Source organism: Zeus faber, assembly GCF_960531495.2.
Source record: "Zeus faber genome assembly, chromosome: 4".
Lineage (NCBI taxonomy): Eukaryota > Metazoa > Chordata > Actinopteri > Zeiformes > Zeidae > Zeus > Zeus faber.
The window spans coordinates 21996047-22014082 of record NC_137191.1 but is presented as its reverse complement, the minus strand read 5'-3'; the positions used below and the strand labels follow the sequence as shown (position 1 = coordinate 22014082).

The 18036-nt window shown below is 45.1% G+C and overlaps 1 protein-coding gene across 1 annotated transcript in view; it reads right to left on the bottom strand.

Annotated features, from left to right (window-relative positions):
• Positions 1 to 4077: 4077 nt before the first annotated feature.
• spock3 (SPARC (osteonectin), cwcv and kazal like domains proteoglycan 3) overlaps positions 4078 to 18036 on the bottom strand; it is a 27688-nt gene continuing 13729 nt past the window's right edge. Inside the window, exons 3-11 of the mRNA XM_079998550.1 lie at positions 17841 to 17880; positions 14245 to 14353; positions 9902 to 10010; positions 9485 to 9584; positions 8951 to 9064; positions 8440 to 8661; positions 6941 to 7003; positions 6662 to 6799; positions 4078 to 5649 (exon numbers count right to left, since the gene is read on the bottom strand). Coding sequence (XP_079854676.1) covers positions 5441 to 5649; positions 6662 to 6799; positions 6941 to 7003; positions 8440 to 8661; positions 8951 to 9064; positions 9485 to 9584; positions 9902 to 10010; positions 14245 to 14353; positions 17841 to 17880 — 1104 coding nt within the window. The 3' untranslated portion in view covers positions 4078 to 5440. The remainder of the gene's footprint in view (positions 5650 to 6661; positions 6800 to 6940; positions 7004 to 8439; positions 8662 to 8950; positions 9065 to 9484; positions 9585 to 9901; positions 10011 to 14244; positions 14354 to 17840; positions 17881 to 18036) is intronic.

The following is an 18036-nucleotide window of genomic DNA, read 5'->3' as shown; positions in this document are numbered from 1 at the left end:
GTCGTTGCACCGAGGGCGGCGGATCCCCCGCATCATTTCTTTCCTAATTCCATTCTGGTTCCCGTATCGACTCGGGCAACAATCAGGCCGCTAAGCAGGAAGGATTTATTGACTGAGAACAGTAAAAAAAAAACAAAAAAAAAAAACAACAACAAAAAACAACACAGGAATGTGGAGGGGGTGGGGGACAGCTCGATGGCCGTGACTCAGGATTAAGTGATTCCGGCTTGAGTGATTCCTAGATCCTGACGGAAGTCGTTCTTGGAAGCCGTTGAGAGCCGGAGAGGCAGGAAAGGCGCCTCCCTCCCACCACCCCCTCTTTTAGAGGCGCCGGTGCTGGGAAGCTGCAGAACACCGCTGCTCGTGGCTTCAAACTGACACACAAGACAGATAATAAGAATAATAGCGTCAGTAGCACGAAATCAAAAGGAAGATGGAGCACCCGAACTGGAGGTGTTATCCATCAGATAACAACCACCCGCCTGCTTTGAAGCCCTTATGTGGCCGTCGGCGCTGATTCAGCTGTATGTGTGTGTGTGTGTGTGTGTGTGTGTGTGTGCGTGCGACCGGCAAGGACGACAAACATCACACACATACGCTCTGCCTCCTCAACAGCTCCCGTTACAACACTCTCTGGTCGGACATTTTCAATGACGCCGGCTCCATTTCGGACCCAGACCGTAGCTTTAACACCCACAGCGATAAAAAAAGTAGAGAAATACAGCACTGGGAAATTGTTTAAATAAGTTGGGGATAGTGTGCACAGCCAGACGGTCGTTATCACCAAACAGCCCCCGGCAGGGTGATCAGGGGCGTGTATGGCTCTGATGGGGGTCATCTTGCTGATAATGACCATCTGGCTGCACGTTATTCCACTTAATACTGAATAAAATAATACCCCCCATGCGGAATATTGATTTGAAAGGATTTTTTTATCACAGCTATGTCTAGTCTACTAGCTTCCTCAAAGAAAAATGATCACAACAATGTCGCGAACATAGTTAAAAATGTAATGTTATTAGTGTTGAATTGGACATAAACGCCGACCCTTCATGTCCTCCATTGTAGTTTCCATGTAGCGCCACTAGATGGCGCCACTTGCTGGTGTAAGGATTCGCACGAAGACGGGGTCAAACAAGGTTGCTGGATCCAGGTGGAGAAGTGGCTGTGACAGAATAGTCATTATTAACAGACAGTGGAGATTATTCATAAATAACTGAGCACTGGCTTCCCCCAGCGACCAATCAGAATGGAGTATTCCACATTGTGATAAGAAACAATACACCACAGTCATCAGGATCATGAAATATTACTTAATTGCCATTGGCAATCGAATTGTCTCTGTAATTTTATGCCACTGTGTAATAGTGTCATACTTGTAATATGATAATTATGGTGTAATAACTGTGTAATAAACATGTCTACCTATTGCAGAAGAGCTATACTTTGACATAGAACGTCGGAATGTAAAAAAAATCCCCTTTGCGATATTAAAACGACCAAGAAAAACATGGTACCATATTCACCGCGACACATAATCCTAAAATATTAAGTTGTTGTTCAAAACCCGTGCCTACATCGTGCCAAGAATACTAAAACCATTAGATGGGTGGAGGCTCCAGGAGGGCGGAGGAGTGCTAAAAACTGTGTTATCCCAGGTATCGCCTCATTTCCACACGTTATTATTATTGTTTCCTGTAATTGCGGTCGTTTCCCACTTTCTGGCTCTCTGGAGAGCTCTCTGGACACCCTCCAAAAGTGCACGGATACCATCCCCAGATCTGCGCGCGCTCTCTCTCTCTCTCTCTCTCTCTTTTTCTGGTCAGCTTTTTGTTGATTGGTTGGAAAGTGAGTGTTTTGTATTTGCACAGACATTTCCCCCACCAGTAAAGGCCAACAAAAGCTTATACACGCCGCCCCCCCCCCCCCCCCCCACACACACACACACATGCGCACGCACGCACACACACACACACACACACACACACACACACACACACACACTGAGTTTGGCCATGTCAAAAAGCTTTTTAAACCCATTTCTGGTTCAAGTCATAAAATTTGCATTTTTTTGCATTTCGATGTTGTAATTGTGTTTGTGTGTGTGTGTGTCTGTGTGTGTGTGTGTGTGTGTGCGTGTGCGTGTGTGTGTGTGTGTAGGGGGGGCATGAACCTCCGTCGTGGTGTAGGTTGTGTGACGCTTTGCTATAAAATATTCACCTGCTGTCCTGCTGCATAATGCATTAATGCCCTTACCCAGAGTGCACTGCACGGCAATAAACACAAAGCCATGAGTTCTGCTGTCGTTTTCTCTTTCATCTACTTTCGTTACAAACACTTTTAATGTATTTTAGTCTTATAATTAGATTCATGTTGCACCAAAGGCTTTTCACCGAATTAGATCAGATTAAAGTCGAATAGTCCCTGTGGGGAAACTGGGTTATTGCAGCGGAGGATGAAACAAGGGAAAAGAGCATTTAAATAAAATTCACACTGGCAGATTAGCCCAAGTGCAGTAAGTCATCCCGGCTGCTTTAAATTATAGCCTCACCAAAACTCACACTGGATGACGTCCTGTCGTCTCTCTCCATCTGCTCACACAGCGCTCTGTGCACTTGAATTTTTTGCACAAAAGGTTTTAATTTTACCACTTAAATTTGAATTGAAACACATTTACATAGTAGTAGAGAAGCTAAAACCTGCTTATTATTTGTTTAAGATTTATTGTATATATACAATTATACACCAATAATATATATACCATTTTTTTATATTCTTATTGTTTGTTGACATTTTATTTTTTTTGTGATTTTCTAGGTTGATTGCATTTTGCCAAGGTTTGGTATTTTTTTTTTAAGTTAATCTTAAGGGTTTTTTGTATGTGTCCATTTTTCTCAATTTGTATTACTTTACTATGATTGCATATTGTTTTGATCTTTGTATCGATCAATAGAAATCGATTGATCGCCCTCTACAGCCTATCCACCCATCCATCCACCCATCCACCCATCCATCTATGTATCCATCCATCCCTCCCTCCATCCATCCATCTTATGAATGACTCCAATCGAGCAGACAATGGTCAATATCATATTTATTTATTTCAGCAAATCATACGTACACTGTAAAAAATGTTCTGTATTCTAACGTTTTAAACAATGCCAGATCAGACCTATATATATATATATATATATATATATATATATATATATATATATATATATATAAAATACCATGACAGCATGTGATTGCTTGAGCGTGACTACTGTTGTCATAATGTCATCACCGCCACCCCCCGCCCCCTTCAAAAAAATCAAAAACAAAAGAAAAACACCTCAGAGACTCGACTTCATTTCAAGAAAGTTAAATGGAAATCAGTTGAAAGTTATGAGAGGAAAAAAAACAACTCGTCAAACTGTCATATCGACATGTTTCGCAGTGGACGCAAACCAAAACAAAGTAGGATTGGCACATTTGAGGTCCTGGCGAGGGGGTTTCAATGCGGCGTCACGCGACTGAACTGCCCCGCGCAGAGTTTCCTTTTCGCTCTTTTGTCTGAATAAACTCCGGAAATGACAGAAAATCAATGTTCTCCTTTTGCCTCGGTGCCATAAAATATTTTTTTTTGGGGGGGAGGCACAAGCAAACGCTCCTTATCTTTTAATCCAAAGCTGCCGTACCCCGAAGCCTGGTTTGGTTACGGTACTAATATACAAAAACAACAACTTATTCAACTCCGTCACAATTTGTTGAGTATGAGTGCGTGTGGATATACCTCGATAAGTGTGAGCCTCTACATTCTAGCTGGGTCTAAGTTAACAAAGCAAAACGAAGAAAGGCTACGAAATATGTTGTCACCCTAATGAAATTCTAAACGCGCTAAGCATACGTTAAAAAAAAAACAAAAAACCCTAAAAGAAAAAGCAAAGACGAAGGAGTGTTAGCTTAAAAATCCTATTTTGTTTTATGACAGGAATTCCACAGTTCTTGAGCCGGATTTTGTCTAGTTCGCACGCTCGTCCTCTTATGACGATCTTCCCCCCTCCCCCCCCCAAAAAAAACGAAAGGCACACCTTACCCCATACGCCCCCCGACTGGTCACCACTGCAACAAAGACGTGTGTGTGTGTGTGTGTGTGTGTGTGTGTGTGTGTGTGTGTGTGTGTGTGTGTGTGTGTGTGTGTGTGTGTGTGTGTGTGTGTGTGTGTGTGTGTGTGTGCGTGCGTGCGTGCGTGCGTGCGTGCGTGCGCGCGCGCGCGCGCTAAAACGGGTGCTTAAGGTGAGGAATTCTGTTAAAAGCCGCTGCTTTCCCATCCCTTGACATTCACAAATGAAAAACCATTAATTTGGTGATCCCTAACCCCGCTGGACGGATTTACAGTTTCATTTACACCTTTCCAAGATGGCGGCCAAAAGCGCCCCCGTTCCATCCCACGAGATGCCAAGGAAACAGCCGGACCCTGAATTCGCTCAGGCTTTCGGGCTCCGCGAGAAATCTCCAATTTCTCTCTAGATTCAACCTGCAACACGTCGTCGCCGAATACCCTCCTCCACACCACCCCCCCCCCCCCCCCCCCCACATTTAGAGAAAACCACAGTGGAGGAAAACATCACCATTTTTTTTTTTCTTCCCCCTCCTATTTATTTGGCTTTTCCCTGTCGGAAGGCATTTCTGAAATAACTCGCAGTGCGTTTCAGTGAAAACAAAAAGTCGTCCAAAACCGGTCGTTATCTAGCTCGCACAGCGGGTTGTTTTTTTTTAGGTTTTTTTTTTTTTTAGTTTTTTTTAGTTTTTTTTTCCATTTTGCCTTAATTATCCTAACAAAGCGTTGTCTAAATCTTAAATCGTATTTTCTTTCATATGCAAATCAGGAATGGAAAAGAAAACCTAAGGAGTGCAATATTCTCTTATCTACATGATCAACATCCCACCGATACAAAAGAACGTCGGATGAGGAGGAATCAAGGGATGGGGATGGGGGGGGGGGGGGGGGTCGGGAAGGAGGAAATTGGGGGACGAATGGGTGGATGGACGGGGGGGGCGGGGGAGGAAGAGGAGGAGAAATCTCTTTAAAACACTGTGCCTCAGGCTTCCAGGACACGAGAAGACGAGAAGACGGGGAGAAGGTCTTGGACCATGTCGTGTGGCCGCATCCGAGGCGCCGGATCGGCCGCCGACGCTAACGTCAGGTCCCGATTGGCCGACGACAATGGACCAATCGCGTGTTATAGTAGACAGGAAGAGGGAAATCATGAACCTTAACCGGGGGTTATTTTACGTATGGACCGAGGATACACACAGAGTCGTCCATAGGCTGTTAGTACAAGTAAGTATCTGCCCGGGAAGTCGCCTAAAAAACGTGCAGTTTTACCAAACAAACAGTTCTTGCTTTTTTCTCTTTTCGTTTTGTTGTTGTTGTTGTTGTTGTTGTTGTTGTTGTTTACGACAGGTACTCGTCATTGTCGTCCTCGCCCTCCTCGTCCTCCTCGTCGTCCTCGTCGTCCATCCCGGCCTTGTCGCCCATCATGGCGAAGGAGTCTTCGCCGCCGTCGTCGTCGTCGTCGTCCTCGTCGTCGTCGTCCTCGTCGCCGCCGTCGGAGAACAGCGAGTCCCCGCTGCCGAGGTCCCCGGAGGACTCCAACACCACACCTGGGGGGGAAACGGGACGCATCAGTCGGCCAATCCTCAGCAGGGCGGAAAGGCGCCGCCACCCAAACGTGTTAAGGAACACCGTGGAAGTACCAGAACGTTGGATGAATTAAATGAAACTGACTGACGAAATAAATCTATGATACAAACAAACAAACTAAATAAGTAACTAACCAACTTAATGATACCATATGAATCAATAATTCAATAAATAAAAGCTACTAATTAGCTAGCTAACTAACAAAACGACTTACTCGCTTACTAAATAACTAAATAACAAACAAACTAACTACTAGCTAACTAGGTAAAAAGTGGTTGACAAATGAGGCAACCAGACCGCACAAGATGGTTGACATTGGCCCACATCTGATTGCCCGGGGCAACTTGGAAACAGTTTTTGTCTGGCCCCGGTCGCCGTCCATCTTACTAGTACAGCTAAATCAATATTTACCCCAGGATTCAAATAAAGCAAGAATAGACTATTTTGTGTAATAGGTTTAATATTAGGGCTTGGTATCGGTACTAAATACCTTGAAGGTGTCGACCGAAACAACCCAATACCAAGTAGTATCGAAACATCTCCAGCCAAACGATACCTGCATTCGATCCTTTTTAGACCCAGATCTAGAAAAAGACTATTTGTGTGGTTCCTGTCCCAGCCAATCCCCGCAAGGGTATGGGAAGGAGTTGGCGGTTCAGCCTGCCGAGATGCCACCTAGACCTTCAAAAGTATGGCCATGCTACACGCCTGTGGACTGAAGCGGTGGCATTCTACACAACTCAACGCCTCCGTTCACATGATGGGTGTAGTAGAAATAAAAAGGTATGGAATGAAGTACTCTGCTGGTATCGGTATCACTTTAAGGGTACCGGTATTGGTACTGGTATGGTGTTTTTTAAACAATATACAGCCCTACTTAATATGTAAAGAATATTTAAATCCTATTGTCCGTTATATGCATTTATTGATAGCTGATCATTATTATAAATATTTTGATCATTTGTACGTTACCGCAGTCCGCAGGGCCGTGGGTACGTGAGCCTGCCACCTCGTTGCCGTAGCGATCCACACACCAACACTGGCCGCTGCTGCTGTGGCACTGGTGAGACCTGTAGTAGCCTTCCTCATCACACGTCGGCAGATACTGACCTGCACGCACACACACACACACACACACACACACAAAGTACCATCAAGGTAAGTTAAGTGCTGACAAGGGGATAAAGCATCTACATGTGTGTGTGTGTGTGTGTGTGTGTGTGTGTGTGTGTGTGTGCGCGCCTGTCTCACCGAGCAGCTTCTTCCCAGCTTGCTTTTTATTGATGTTGGACAGCTCTGTTTTACAGGGGGAGTCTGGAAAACGACAGACAAAAGACTCAGCGTTGTCATCCCTCCCACCCTTTCATCCCCTCCCACCTTAACTTTCTGTCTTGGCTCCCCTGTGCTTCGTTACAATGTTGACCTACTTTACAATGTCTGCGTTGTGCTTTGGGGAGCGCGGTTCTGACTTTGTCGCTGTTCTTGAGGTAAATAAACACATTTCTTCCGCCTCGGTTGAGAAAATAAATGTTGCATTACTCCCCCCTCTTCAGAGCCCTGTCTCTAGGTTTCTTATTTCTATGTTTGGCTTCCAATAAGCTGTAGCTATTATAACAATGTAATTTGTAGACCGTGCAGCCAGTAGATCAATCACACACACACACACACACACACACACACACACACACACACACACACACATACACACAACTGTGAAAAAATCCAATTGCAGTTCTTTTTATATTAAAAAAAAAAAAAAAAAAAAAGGAAGTGCAATCCCTGATGTGCAATGTGTCAAGATATGTGCAATACACTCAGTACTATCTAGTTCCAATTTATTGTGATTTTTTTATTTTTATGTTTCTATATATTTTATATTGTTTATAGTGTGTACTTGATATGCTCTTTATTTTCTGCTGTCCCCTTTTTGCTGCTGGAACGATGTAAATTTCCCCGCTGTGGGACTAATAAAGGTTTATCTTATCTTATCTTATCTTATCTGTAACATACTTGTAAATATGTCTGCTATGATATACTATATACTTTATATAACTAACTGACTGACTGACTGACTGACTGACTGACTGACTGACCGACTGACTAACTTAACAACTATATTTAAGAGGTGGTTTGCCAAGTTGCCAAACATGCATCAGCTTTTGGCTGCCAAGACAGACAAAACGGTTGCCAAATTGTAATCATTTAGCGATAATGAGCGATAATGGTCGTATATAATTATAACCAATAATGCCAAGAAAGGGGAAAAGATATGAATAAACAGAAGTCTAATTTTTTCACATGTTCAACATTTTGTCCGGTTTTAACGTTGTTAAAAAGTACATCAATTTGACAAGCGGTCGACAATTCCTCACTCTGTACCAAGGCCAGGGAAAGCACACCATTCTTTTTGCTTGCCATATTGAGTGTACCCCATCCTGGCCAAATTGTGTGCTAGTCCCTGTCAACTTCTGTTTATATATGTATATATATTTTATTTTATTATTATTAGTGTGTCAGATATCAGTGGTCGCATGGTATTAGATTGGACGAAACATCCAGAAAAGACAAGAAGCATAAGGTCACACACACACACACACACACACACACACACACACACAGCAAATCAATTGAAAAGGGTGTTTTTCAACTCAGCTATCATCATCAGTGTCCTGTCCTGTCATTCAAGGCACACATTTACATATCAAAAGCAACGGGTGAATTTAAATGATGATATGGTTGCGTGTGTGTACCCGTGTGCCTCTGGAAGCAGGTGCACCACTCGGAGCTGGTGAGAACCTTGTCGCGGCGCACGTCGCAGGAGCTAAAGAAGGCGTCGGAGCAGGGCTCGTTGCGGTCCAGGTAGAGGCTCTCGACCTCCGGCCGGTCCAGCTGCAGGTCCAGGTTGGTGTCCAGGCGGGAGAACATCCAGCCCAGGGGATCCTTGCAGATGGGCGACGCCCCCACCTCGAACTCTGGAGGGCGGGGAGGAATGGGAGGAGCGGTTAGTCCTTACTGGTGGAGTGCATGGAATCCACGAGTGACACAGAGAAGAGTAAATAAGCTTTTAGTAACACAGAGCCTTCATTGGGTTTCTCGTACGGGCATACGGAACAAGTGTTCAGTCCCGATCCCAAATTCGGCAAAAAACCGAACAAAGCAATAAATGCACACACTTCATGTACATACAACGCTCCGGTTGCTACTGATGGAGAATCCAGGGTTGGGGGAAATCCTGCCCCCGCGTCATTCGGATGGACTTACTGTTCTTCTCAGGTTTCTGGATCTTCACCCTCTTGTGGTTGCTGTTGTCGTGCAGGACTCTGAACCAGTCCCTCAGATGACTCACCACCTGCTTCAAGTCCGACTCACTGCACACTACACACACACACACACACACAGACACACACACAAACACACACACACGTGCACGCACACACACACACACACATACACACATACACACACAGGAGGGACAGAGACATTCATATCATGAAACTATTCTTATGTCTGTTATGTACGAAAGAGTGGTTTTATTTATTTGTTTATTTACATTTTTTTTTTACATTTAGTTAAAAAAGGTATATACACAGATATTTTAATAATCACAGATTTAAAACAATTCATTATAATCAATGATAAATACAAAATGAATGTTTGTATATATATATAATTTATATCATATAAATCATATAAATCATCGTACCCTCCGTGATTACTTTTTTTATGATCATCACAATTCTTTTGGGGATTTTGGCGTGTACGTGTGTGTGTGTGCGTGCATGCGTGCGTGTGTACCTTTCTTCTCGTTGCTGCTCTCGGAGGGACAGGGGCATATGCCGGCGCACTTGACTGCGATCTTCTTCCCAGAGATGCACGCCTGGTAGTCCAGCTTACACTGGGACGGTGAGAAGAGGGTGCGGTGCAAAAAACAATAAAGTAAACTGTAATGAATTGATTATATGATAATATAATGTAACGAAACAAAATAGTCTCAGTTGAGGAAATGAAGTGGAGTTTGTGTGTGTACACAGCTGTTTCAGTTTCAGTCAAATGATGAGTGGTTTGTGTGTGTGTGTGTGTGTAAAATGGAGTGTGTTTATGTGCATCAGAATCAGAATCCAAATCATATTCCTTGCCTCTTTACAAGTATATTTTACTGTCAAGGGTATTTGTGTGTGTGTGTGTGTGTGTGGGTGTGTGTGTGCAGTGCACCTGGCTGGAGTAGGTGTGTCCATCGGTCCCGCACACGGGGGAGGGGTGGACCACTGGACAGGGTTTGCATTTGGATCCAGGACTCTGGTACAGGCTGGCGTCCTTGAAACTGGAAACAAAACGACACACAGAAACGCCCGGGGGTCAACACGCGGTCGCCGCGGCAACTTGGATGTCAGGCATTTGTAGGGAACAGTACGGAGGACTGAAAGGACTTTAAAACTTAGCAGCCGTGCTTCAGATTCAGAAGGTGCGTATTCGGTACATTTTCAGATACAAGGAATTTGTTGCGGTTCCGGGTTGGTGCATTAACGCGCAGACAATGGAAAGGATTTCCTTCTCAGTATGTTTTGGTAAAACCCTCTGTACAATTCTCAAGTCTGATCAATCAAAACCTCCAAAAGTGCGAAAGGATATTACAATATGCATCGCCTCTTGAGGAGGCGAAAGCGGATATGTCCGAGCTGACATCAAGAACAGGTCATGGTTTGGTGATATGCCGGGGGGGAAGTGCTCTCGTCGGGCAAATCCTTTTCTACGGTGTTGCAGTGTTGGGAGGTTGCTGTGGACAGCTTTTCTTCGCGGAAGCTTAAACTGAACATATTTCGATCGAGAATCATCTCGAATCGAGATCAATTTTTTTTTTTAACTTGGGCAGTCGCCGCATATATAATAAGCTGGATAATATGCAGCCAGACGGTCATGATCGCACAACAACCCCCTTCTGATGATAACGACAGCAATAGAACCTGATCACCCCGCCGGGGGTTGTTTTGCCATGGCGACCGGCCGACCGCACGTCGTCCCCGACTTATTCACTCCAGTCCAAGTCCAAAGTAAGATCCAACGCCCTCCCCTACCCCGACCTCCCACTCCACCCGATACGACGGCTACTCGGCTCCAGACCACAGTCAGTCGCTGTGGGTAGGAAAGGAGGAAGTTTCCGCAAATTCCCCGACCGTAAACGCGCCGACGCATATTTTTTCGGGGGAATAACATTGAAGAACGAGTTCCCTTTGAGGAGCATCTCGTGTTGTTATCACGCTACGCTGGATCGAAACGCTGGCGTGCTCCGCCTCGCGGCGCTCCGCCCTCGTGGCGCCCATTGTTGCATTTGTACAGAAAAAAAAATGAAGATGACAGATAAAGGATTTGTCTCCGGAGCGTGTTTCGGGCGATTGTCTTGTTTCCTTGTCGGATTTTGGTTGAAATGAGGTCAGCGTGGTGGAAACTGTCCTTTTCTCCCAAATCAAAATACCTTCTGCTCTCTCTCTCTCTCCCTCTCTCTCTCTTCCTCTCTCTCTCTCTCTCTCTCTCTATTCATATCGCTTGGCAGGACTCGGCGTCCATTGCAGTAATTGGACTAAACAGTAATGTGACGCACAGGTCGCCAGAGAACAACAGACCTGCTGGAAAGAACAAACAAACCAAAAAACGAGGAAAAAACTGCCTTGTCCCTCCCCATCACCGTGTCTGTGTCTCCTCATGAAATTTCAGCAAAATATTATCTATCAGCATTGATTAAAAACGAATGCATTGCATGTGACTGGCGGAAAAGGGGAAGAGGAAACGACTGAATTTCGGTATGAGGAAGCAGAGAGAGAGAGAGATAGAGAGAGAGAGAGGGGGAGAGATGATTTGTTCCAAATTTAAAAAATCCCCGAAGCAGTGTTTCTTGTAAATCTCCCGGTTTTATTTCTAGCCTCCATCACAGAATTCCAATTAGAGAAAGGGAGGGAGGGAGGGAGGGGGAGAGGGAGGTGGGATTAGCAGAGCAAGGAAAAACAAATGTAGGAGGAGACAATAACCGCAAGTGTTCTTGGTTTCCCGGGGTTTTTCTCTGTTTTAGATGTAGTTGTGTGTCCAAACGGAGAAGAGTGAAGCCCCCGTCGGCCGCTCGGCATTTCTGAGTTAAAGGACGGCTTGGAGGTCTTCTCGTGGGGAACCTCCGCCCTTCTTTTTCTCCCTTCCTTTCTCCATTTTTGTAGGTTTTGTAGATTTGAGCAATTTCTCTACGCAATTGAATGGAAGAGATGCTCCATAGCAACCCGTGGCAACGGTCAAACGTCACATTCCCTTTCTCACCTAACTCTAGTGTGAGTGCGATATACACTCATATCAGATAAGTAAGGGGTAATGTGCAGTAATTTGGTTATTTTTGGTTATTCAGGGTCTCGTATCACTTGAGATGTTATTTCGTGATAATGACCAGCTGGCCGCACATTATCCCGCTCATTACATACGGGTTTCATTACGGGTTATCTCCCAAAATAGGAGCCTTTCTGTGTGGAGTTTGCATGTTCTCCCCGTGTTCACATGGGGTTTCCTCCACCTCGCGTCAGTAAGGACCCCCACCAAAAACATGCACCCATCATCGTCTGACCAGCGATGGACACTTATCACCGCGTCCACGTATGCTGCCCACTGCTCCTGGCTGTGCCCCCGGAGGAAGGACAAGCCAGGATGGGTCAAAAGCAGAGGAGCCATTTCACCGGCCACCATCCAAAGCATGTGCATGTGTGTGTGTGTGCAAGCATGTGTTGTAGTGTGGTGTGTTGCGTGACGAATAAAGACTGTTTCTTCTTCTTTCTTTCTGTTTCTACATGTGAAATAATATATTGAGACAGAATATTGATCCGAAATTATTTTATAACTAGTCTGCCTAGTGTAAGAGTTTTCGCTAGTCCGAAACATTGTAGCTAACTATAAGAATAAAAAAAACAACATACCTAACCTAACCTAATTTTGTTATCAATGTGAAATTGAACATATCGGCTAGTCTTCCATTATAGTTTCTATGCAGCACCACAAGATGGCGCCACTTGCTAGTGTTGCTACGAGGGTCATTATCAACAGATCAGCGGTCACTATTCAGAAATAACCGATGGTCCATTGCCGCTTGACCATTCAGGACGGAGTATTCCACAGAGCCGTGTAATCAGAGAAGAGGTCGCGCGGCACGCACCGCACGTCGGATATAAAAAAAAACACCCCGAACGATCGGAAGACTCGTGTGGAAAACAGCTGCGAGACTTGACTGAGGGCTCAGTTCTCGGATTTGGAACCGTGTTGATGGCGGGGCGCGTGGCTATGGACTCTCAAACGCCGCCGGCAAAGCTGTTTTGTTTTGCTCGACGGAATTATATGTTGTTTAATTGGCGACTGGCAACGTTTCTCTGATTGCACAGGGAAGCGCAATCAAGTGCATATCTCCATCCGATGAAGGCAGGTGCAAACATCTCTCTCTCTCTCTCTCTGATTGTGTTTGTGTACTCGCACCCTACCTCCTCCTTAGTGTGCGTCCTCATTAGGCCTGGCCGATCATGCGAAATTTCAGGCGTCCAATTGTGCTCCCCCGCCCCCCAGCGATCGCTGATAGACAGCTCCATCCGGGGGAGGGGCGGGGCGCGCATAGAACTAAATGCACTGCGGAAAAGTCGTCGTCGCGTTCCATTTGTGTGGTGGTGGTCGATGCACACATAGTCACTGACACTGTCCTACCAGAGCGAAAACATCACCGTCACAAATCGCTCGTGAAGACAAAACTCTGAACATTTTTGCGGTGCACGCTGGGTAACGGAGCCGACTACAGCCCGGTCAACAGATGAGCGGCGAGATGATCGGCCCTCCAACTCGCAACTGAACGGCCGCCTCTCTATCGCACCGCTCCCACGGTCCCAATTCCACCGCTACGACCGGAGACCTCCCGACGGCGTGATCGGCCCCGAGCCACTGCGCAGGACATTCGGCGCCCGGCGGCCGTGGGGAGAGGGGAATACCGGCCCTCGAGGAGGTACCGCCGGGTAAACGGCACGAACGTTTGCGCCGCGGGAACTTTCTCATCGCTCTCAACACTATCTGAGCGCGTCACTCCAGAGTTCCTACCGATGACGCGAGCACAAGCAGAAGAAAAGCCCTTGCAGGTTTCTACTTCTGGGGAACCTCCAACGGTTCCCCGTTCCCCCTCAGGGAGTCCCCGCAACCGCTGGGCGCAAAGGGACGCTAGGAGTTTTAACGGTTTGCGCCAACGTTTCCAAAACATGAGGCATCCAAATGGGACGGTATTTCAAAATTACACGGTCACACGTCAAGTCATCTTGCAGTGTGTCGATCAGCCTCTGACGAGATGACCGGCGTTAACAAGTAGGCGAGCGCCAACGAAAGGGAACATTTTCAAGTTGGCCAGCGTTGAAACAGAACTTCAAATCGAATACACCTCTCTAAACACGGACTGTGACCGAACGCGGTCGACCGCACCTACATCCATCGCCGGCCGACATTATCCGAGGATTGAATCGCCAATCGTCCAATCGTGCGGGTCCTGAGAGTGTGTGTTATCTTACCTGACCCTCCTCTGGCTCACGCAGCTCGCGGTCTTGTAATCCTCGGCCACGCAGACCTTGTGGCGACTGCACTTGATCTTCAGACAGGGGTCTCTGGCCGGATCCAGACCTGGAGAAGACAACAAAGAGAACTGCTTCGATCGGGCGAGGAGTGGTTTCCGCAAAGGCATTTGACCTCAAAATCGTCACATCACGAAGGACAACGAAGTCATAATGTGGAAATAAAGGACGTCACAGTACGACCGTTGTCATTCTCACGATAGAAGGGCTGAGGGATTTATCGTTGAAAACCTAGACCTCATTAGACTGTGGCTCCTACGCTGCCCGGGTGCTAATGCTAACGCTAGCGAGCGACACTTAGCGTCAGCTACGTTGCCGTGGGACTCTTTCTCTTCACGGAAGCTCTTAAACTAGGTACACAAGTCCTGAAATAATTTCAAATCAATGTTCCGTCTCAATGTCTTCTTTTGTGCAGCCAGCTGGTCATTCTCAAAAAATAACTCCCTTCAGACTAATACATGACCCGATCGACCTGTCAAAGGCGGTTTTGCGATAACGGCCGGCTAACTGTACATTATTCCTGACTTGTTGTTCAATGTGATAAACCAGAGATTAGGATTATTTAATACAGGAATTTGAACTCATCATCCTATATCGCAATACGTTAATATTCAGTTCAGTGTCTTGAACAGTGATATCATACAATTTACTCTCAATGTTTTCGTTTTTAAGTTTCTGCTGCAAAGTTTCCGCCTTTTTAATGCTCATTATCCACAACACCACAACACAAACACACGTTGCTATTAAAAAAAAACATATACAGATTAGTGAAGATAGCATTAAATAAAAAAGGATTAAAGATATTATTATCAAAAAGATTTATGAGAAAAACATATATATAGATATATTTAAAACTATTTTAAAGATATGATGCAATTATTATTGATGTATTGGTTGTTTGTAATCATACAGATAAGAAGATAACCTAAATAGAAAATATCAAAAAATACAAATGACACCGCACCCCCCCTAAAGCCCCTTTCCCACTTGCACTGAAAGCCGTAAATCCACTGGCAATGTTCCCTATTGGCGTAATGTGTGAAGAGCTGGTGTCGGTGTTCCGTAAAAGTCGCTCCGTCAATTTCTCTGCTCCTGATCTCGTATCATTTATGCGAAAATGCTGGAACGGCTGTGAATGGAAGCGTGTGTGAATGGAAGCAGTGACATTGTCGGGGCAATCGACCACCAGCAAAGCACAAATGGAATTTTTTTTCCCCAAATATTTATTTTTTACAAATATTTCAAAAAGTATTTGTTTTCGGGAAGAAAAAGAAAATCGGCAAAATGACGAATCCAATGTGGACCCTGGAGCTCGGCTGCAAAGCCGAGAGACGTCCGGTCTCTCTGGAGACAGGTATTAATATTCTTAAGCTGATTCTTTTTCCTGATTAAAAAAGCCACTCAGACACTAGACGTGTCTCTTACAGTTAGGGGTGCGGTGCGGGGACGTCGGGCAGAAGCGTTTCGCTTGTCTGCTGTCTGCACCGGAGGGCGGAGCGAGCGGACAGGGAGAGGTAGAACGGGCGGAGAACGTTCCTTCTCCGGAGGCAGAGAGCGTAGGACAGGTTGAAGACAATCACACTGATTTAATAACATTGGGTCAGAGTTATTGGCTCTGGGAGGGACGGGGAGACGGGGAGGTGGGAGCCGAAGCGCCGGCCTCCGAGAGCCAGCAGAAAAAATGTAAGCGATTCAGATTGTACGTCATGTAACAGTCATCTAATGTGTGAATGAAACCTACTGCCTGTCGAGAAAATGTTATGGATTCCATGTGGGAAAGGGGCTTCGGTGTCTTTACATCTAAAAGCAGATGGAGCTTATTGATGGGACTCTCTCACTCTCTCTGACCCTGGATGAGCACGGAACCCCATCCAGCTCAAACGGATCCGGGACCAGATCCCACAGCGCAAAACTCTTGACTTTAGACCTGGATCTTTGGAAGACCGACCCCAGAACAGCCTGTTTGGTGCCCCCCTCCCTTCCCGAACTAAAGAGCCTTACTGTAATCCCTGAGCAGATTTGGCAGATTATCCTTCCCTCGATCCTTCCAACGCGCCCTCTAAAGCTATTGTTTCCTCCACGGGGCCACGTGTGAGTGTGTGTGTATGTGTGTCACAGTGTGTATTTGCCTGATAGTTTGTGTGTGTGTGCGTGTGTGTTTGAGCGCGTGTGACCGTTATCCTATTACATGAGGCTGCAGAAAACAAGAGTGAAGGTGTTGACGGAGCTGCACACGGACCTCGCTTCACGTGTTTTTGTTTCTGCGAGAGGAAGTGAAGCCGCTGGAAGGGGGACGGCAAAGAGAAGTGAAGAAGTAAAGACCGGCAAAAACAAAAACAAAAAAAGCATGTGACAGCCGCAGACTGATGCTGAATCGACCACATCCTGAGACACAAACATGCACATGTGCAGCCTCCCACGCACGTCTTTTAAAGATCGATCTTGACTCCAAGGTTTAACGTTCACTTTGAGGATTCATCGTGAAAAGTTAAGATTGACTTTAAAAATCGATCTTACCTTTTAGATGCGTCTTTAAAAACGTGTGCTTTTGCTGAAGCCATTTGTGTAGTTTTGTGTGTATTTATATGTGTGTGTGTGTGTGTGTGTGTGTGTGTGTGTGTGTATATGGCCTCGGGTTGACCAGTAAATTTGGAGACCAAGTGGTCCAAAAAAGAAAGAAAAACCAAAGAATAAACATGGAGTATATTGTTAGATTTTATGGGTCCAGTCATTTCCCGTAAGGTAGGTTGGAACGTCTTTGCCATTTCTCCAGAATGTGCCCGGAAATTTCTTGCAAATTGACCTCGGTGCTATTTAATAACTACAGTATATCCCACTATTTCTGAAAGTCTACGTTTCGTGATTTGACCGTAGAGGTGATGAAGTGCTGTAAACCAACGAGCCAACGAAACTATTTCGTCTGACGAGGAAAGTACGTCCATGAAGCCACGCCCACTTCCTTTTACGCGGGAGTTATTTCCTATTCAGCCAGGTTTTTGGGTTTGATTTTTGGGTTCTCGCTAACAGCCAGAGTCCTTCCCTTTTCCTTCCCCTGGTTTTTGGAGGCAATGTAGCACCGTGGGAAAACAAAATTGAACGGTTATCTCTGCCATAGTTCAGTTCAAGTTCAGGACAGTTTCAAGCCACTTAGTTGGCTGTGACCAAAGGGCAGATTTGAAGGGGCCTAATTGGGAAGCAACAGGGGAAATACAGGGAAATATAAATAACGGGTAAATATCAAGATTATTTGGGATGATTTCTTTCTTAATTGAAGAAAGTGATGACTTATCTGTACGATTTGTATTTTGTTTTAATTTAAGAAATAACTATAAAATAATTACTAATAATAATAATACATAACAGATGAGAGATAGTAGAATTATATATATATATATATAAATAGTAACTAAATAAATTAATTGACTTAACACTTATACCTAATTATCAGGAATGGGACCAATAAAATGAAGTGCATGTTGTTTTTTTGAGGTTTTGTTTTGTGTTTGTACCCGAATGAACCGCTCCCAGAAACTCACCTTGGTCGAAGGGCTTGGTTGGCGTCCATGTTCCTGGCTCCTAAAGATAACAAGGAAGGAACACTTTTTTAAGTACCTCCAAAGTGTAAAGTTGAAAAGCAACAAAAACACATCAGATATAAGAGTAAAACACAAAATATCAAGAGCAGGATCCATAAAATCCATACAAACCTCAACTTCCTTCATGAGCATGAGA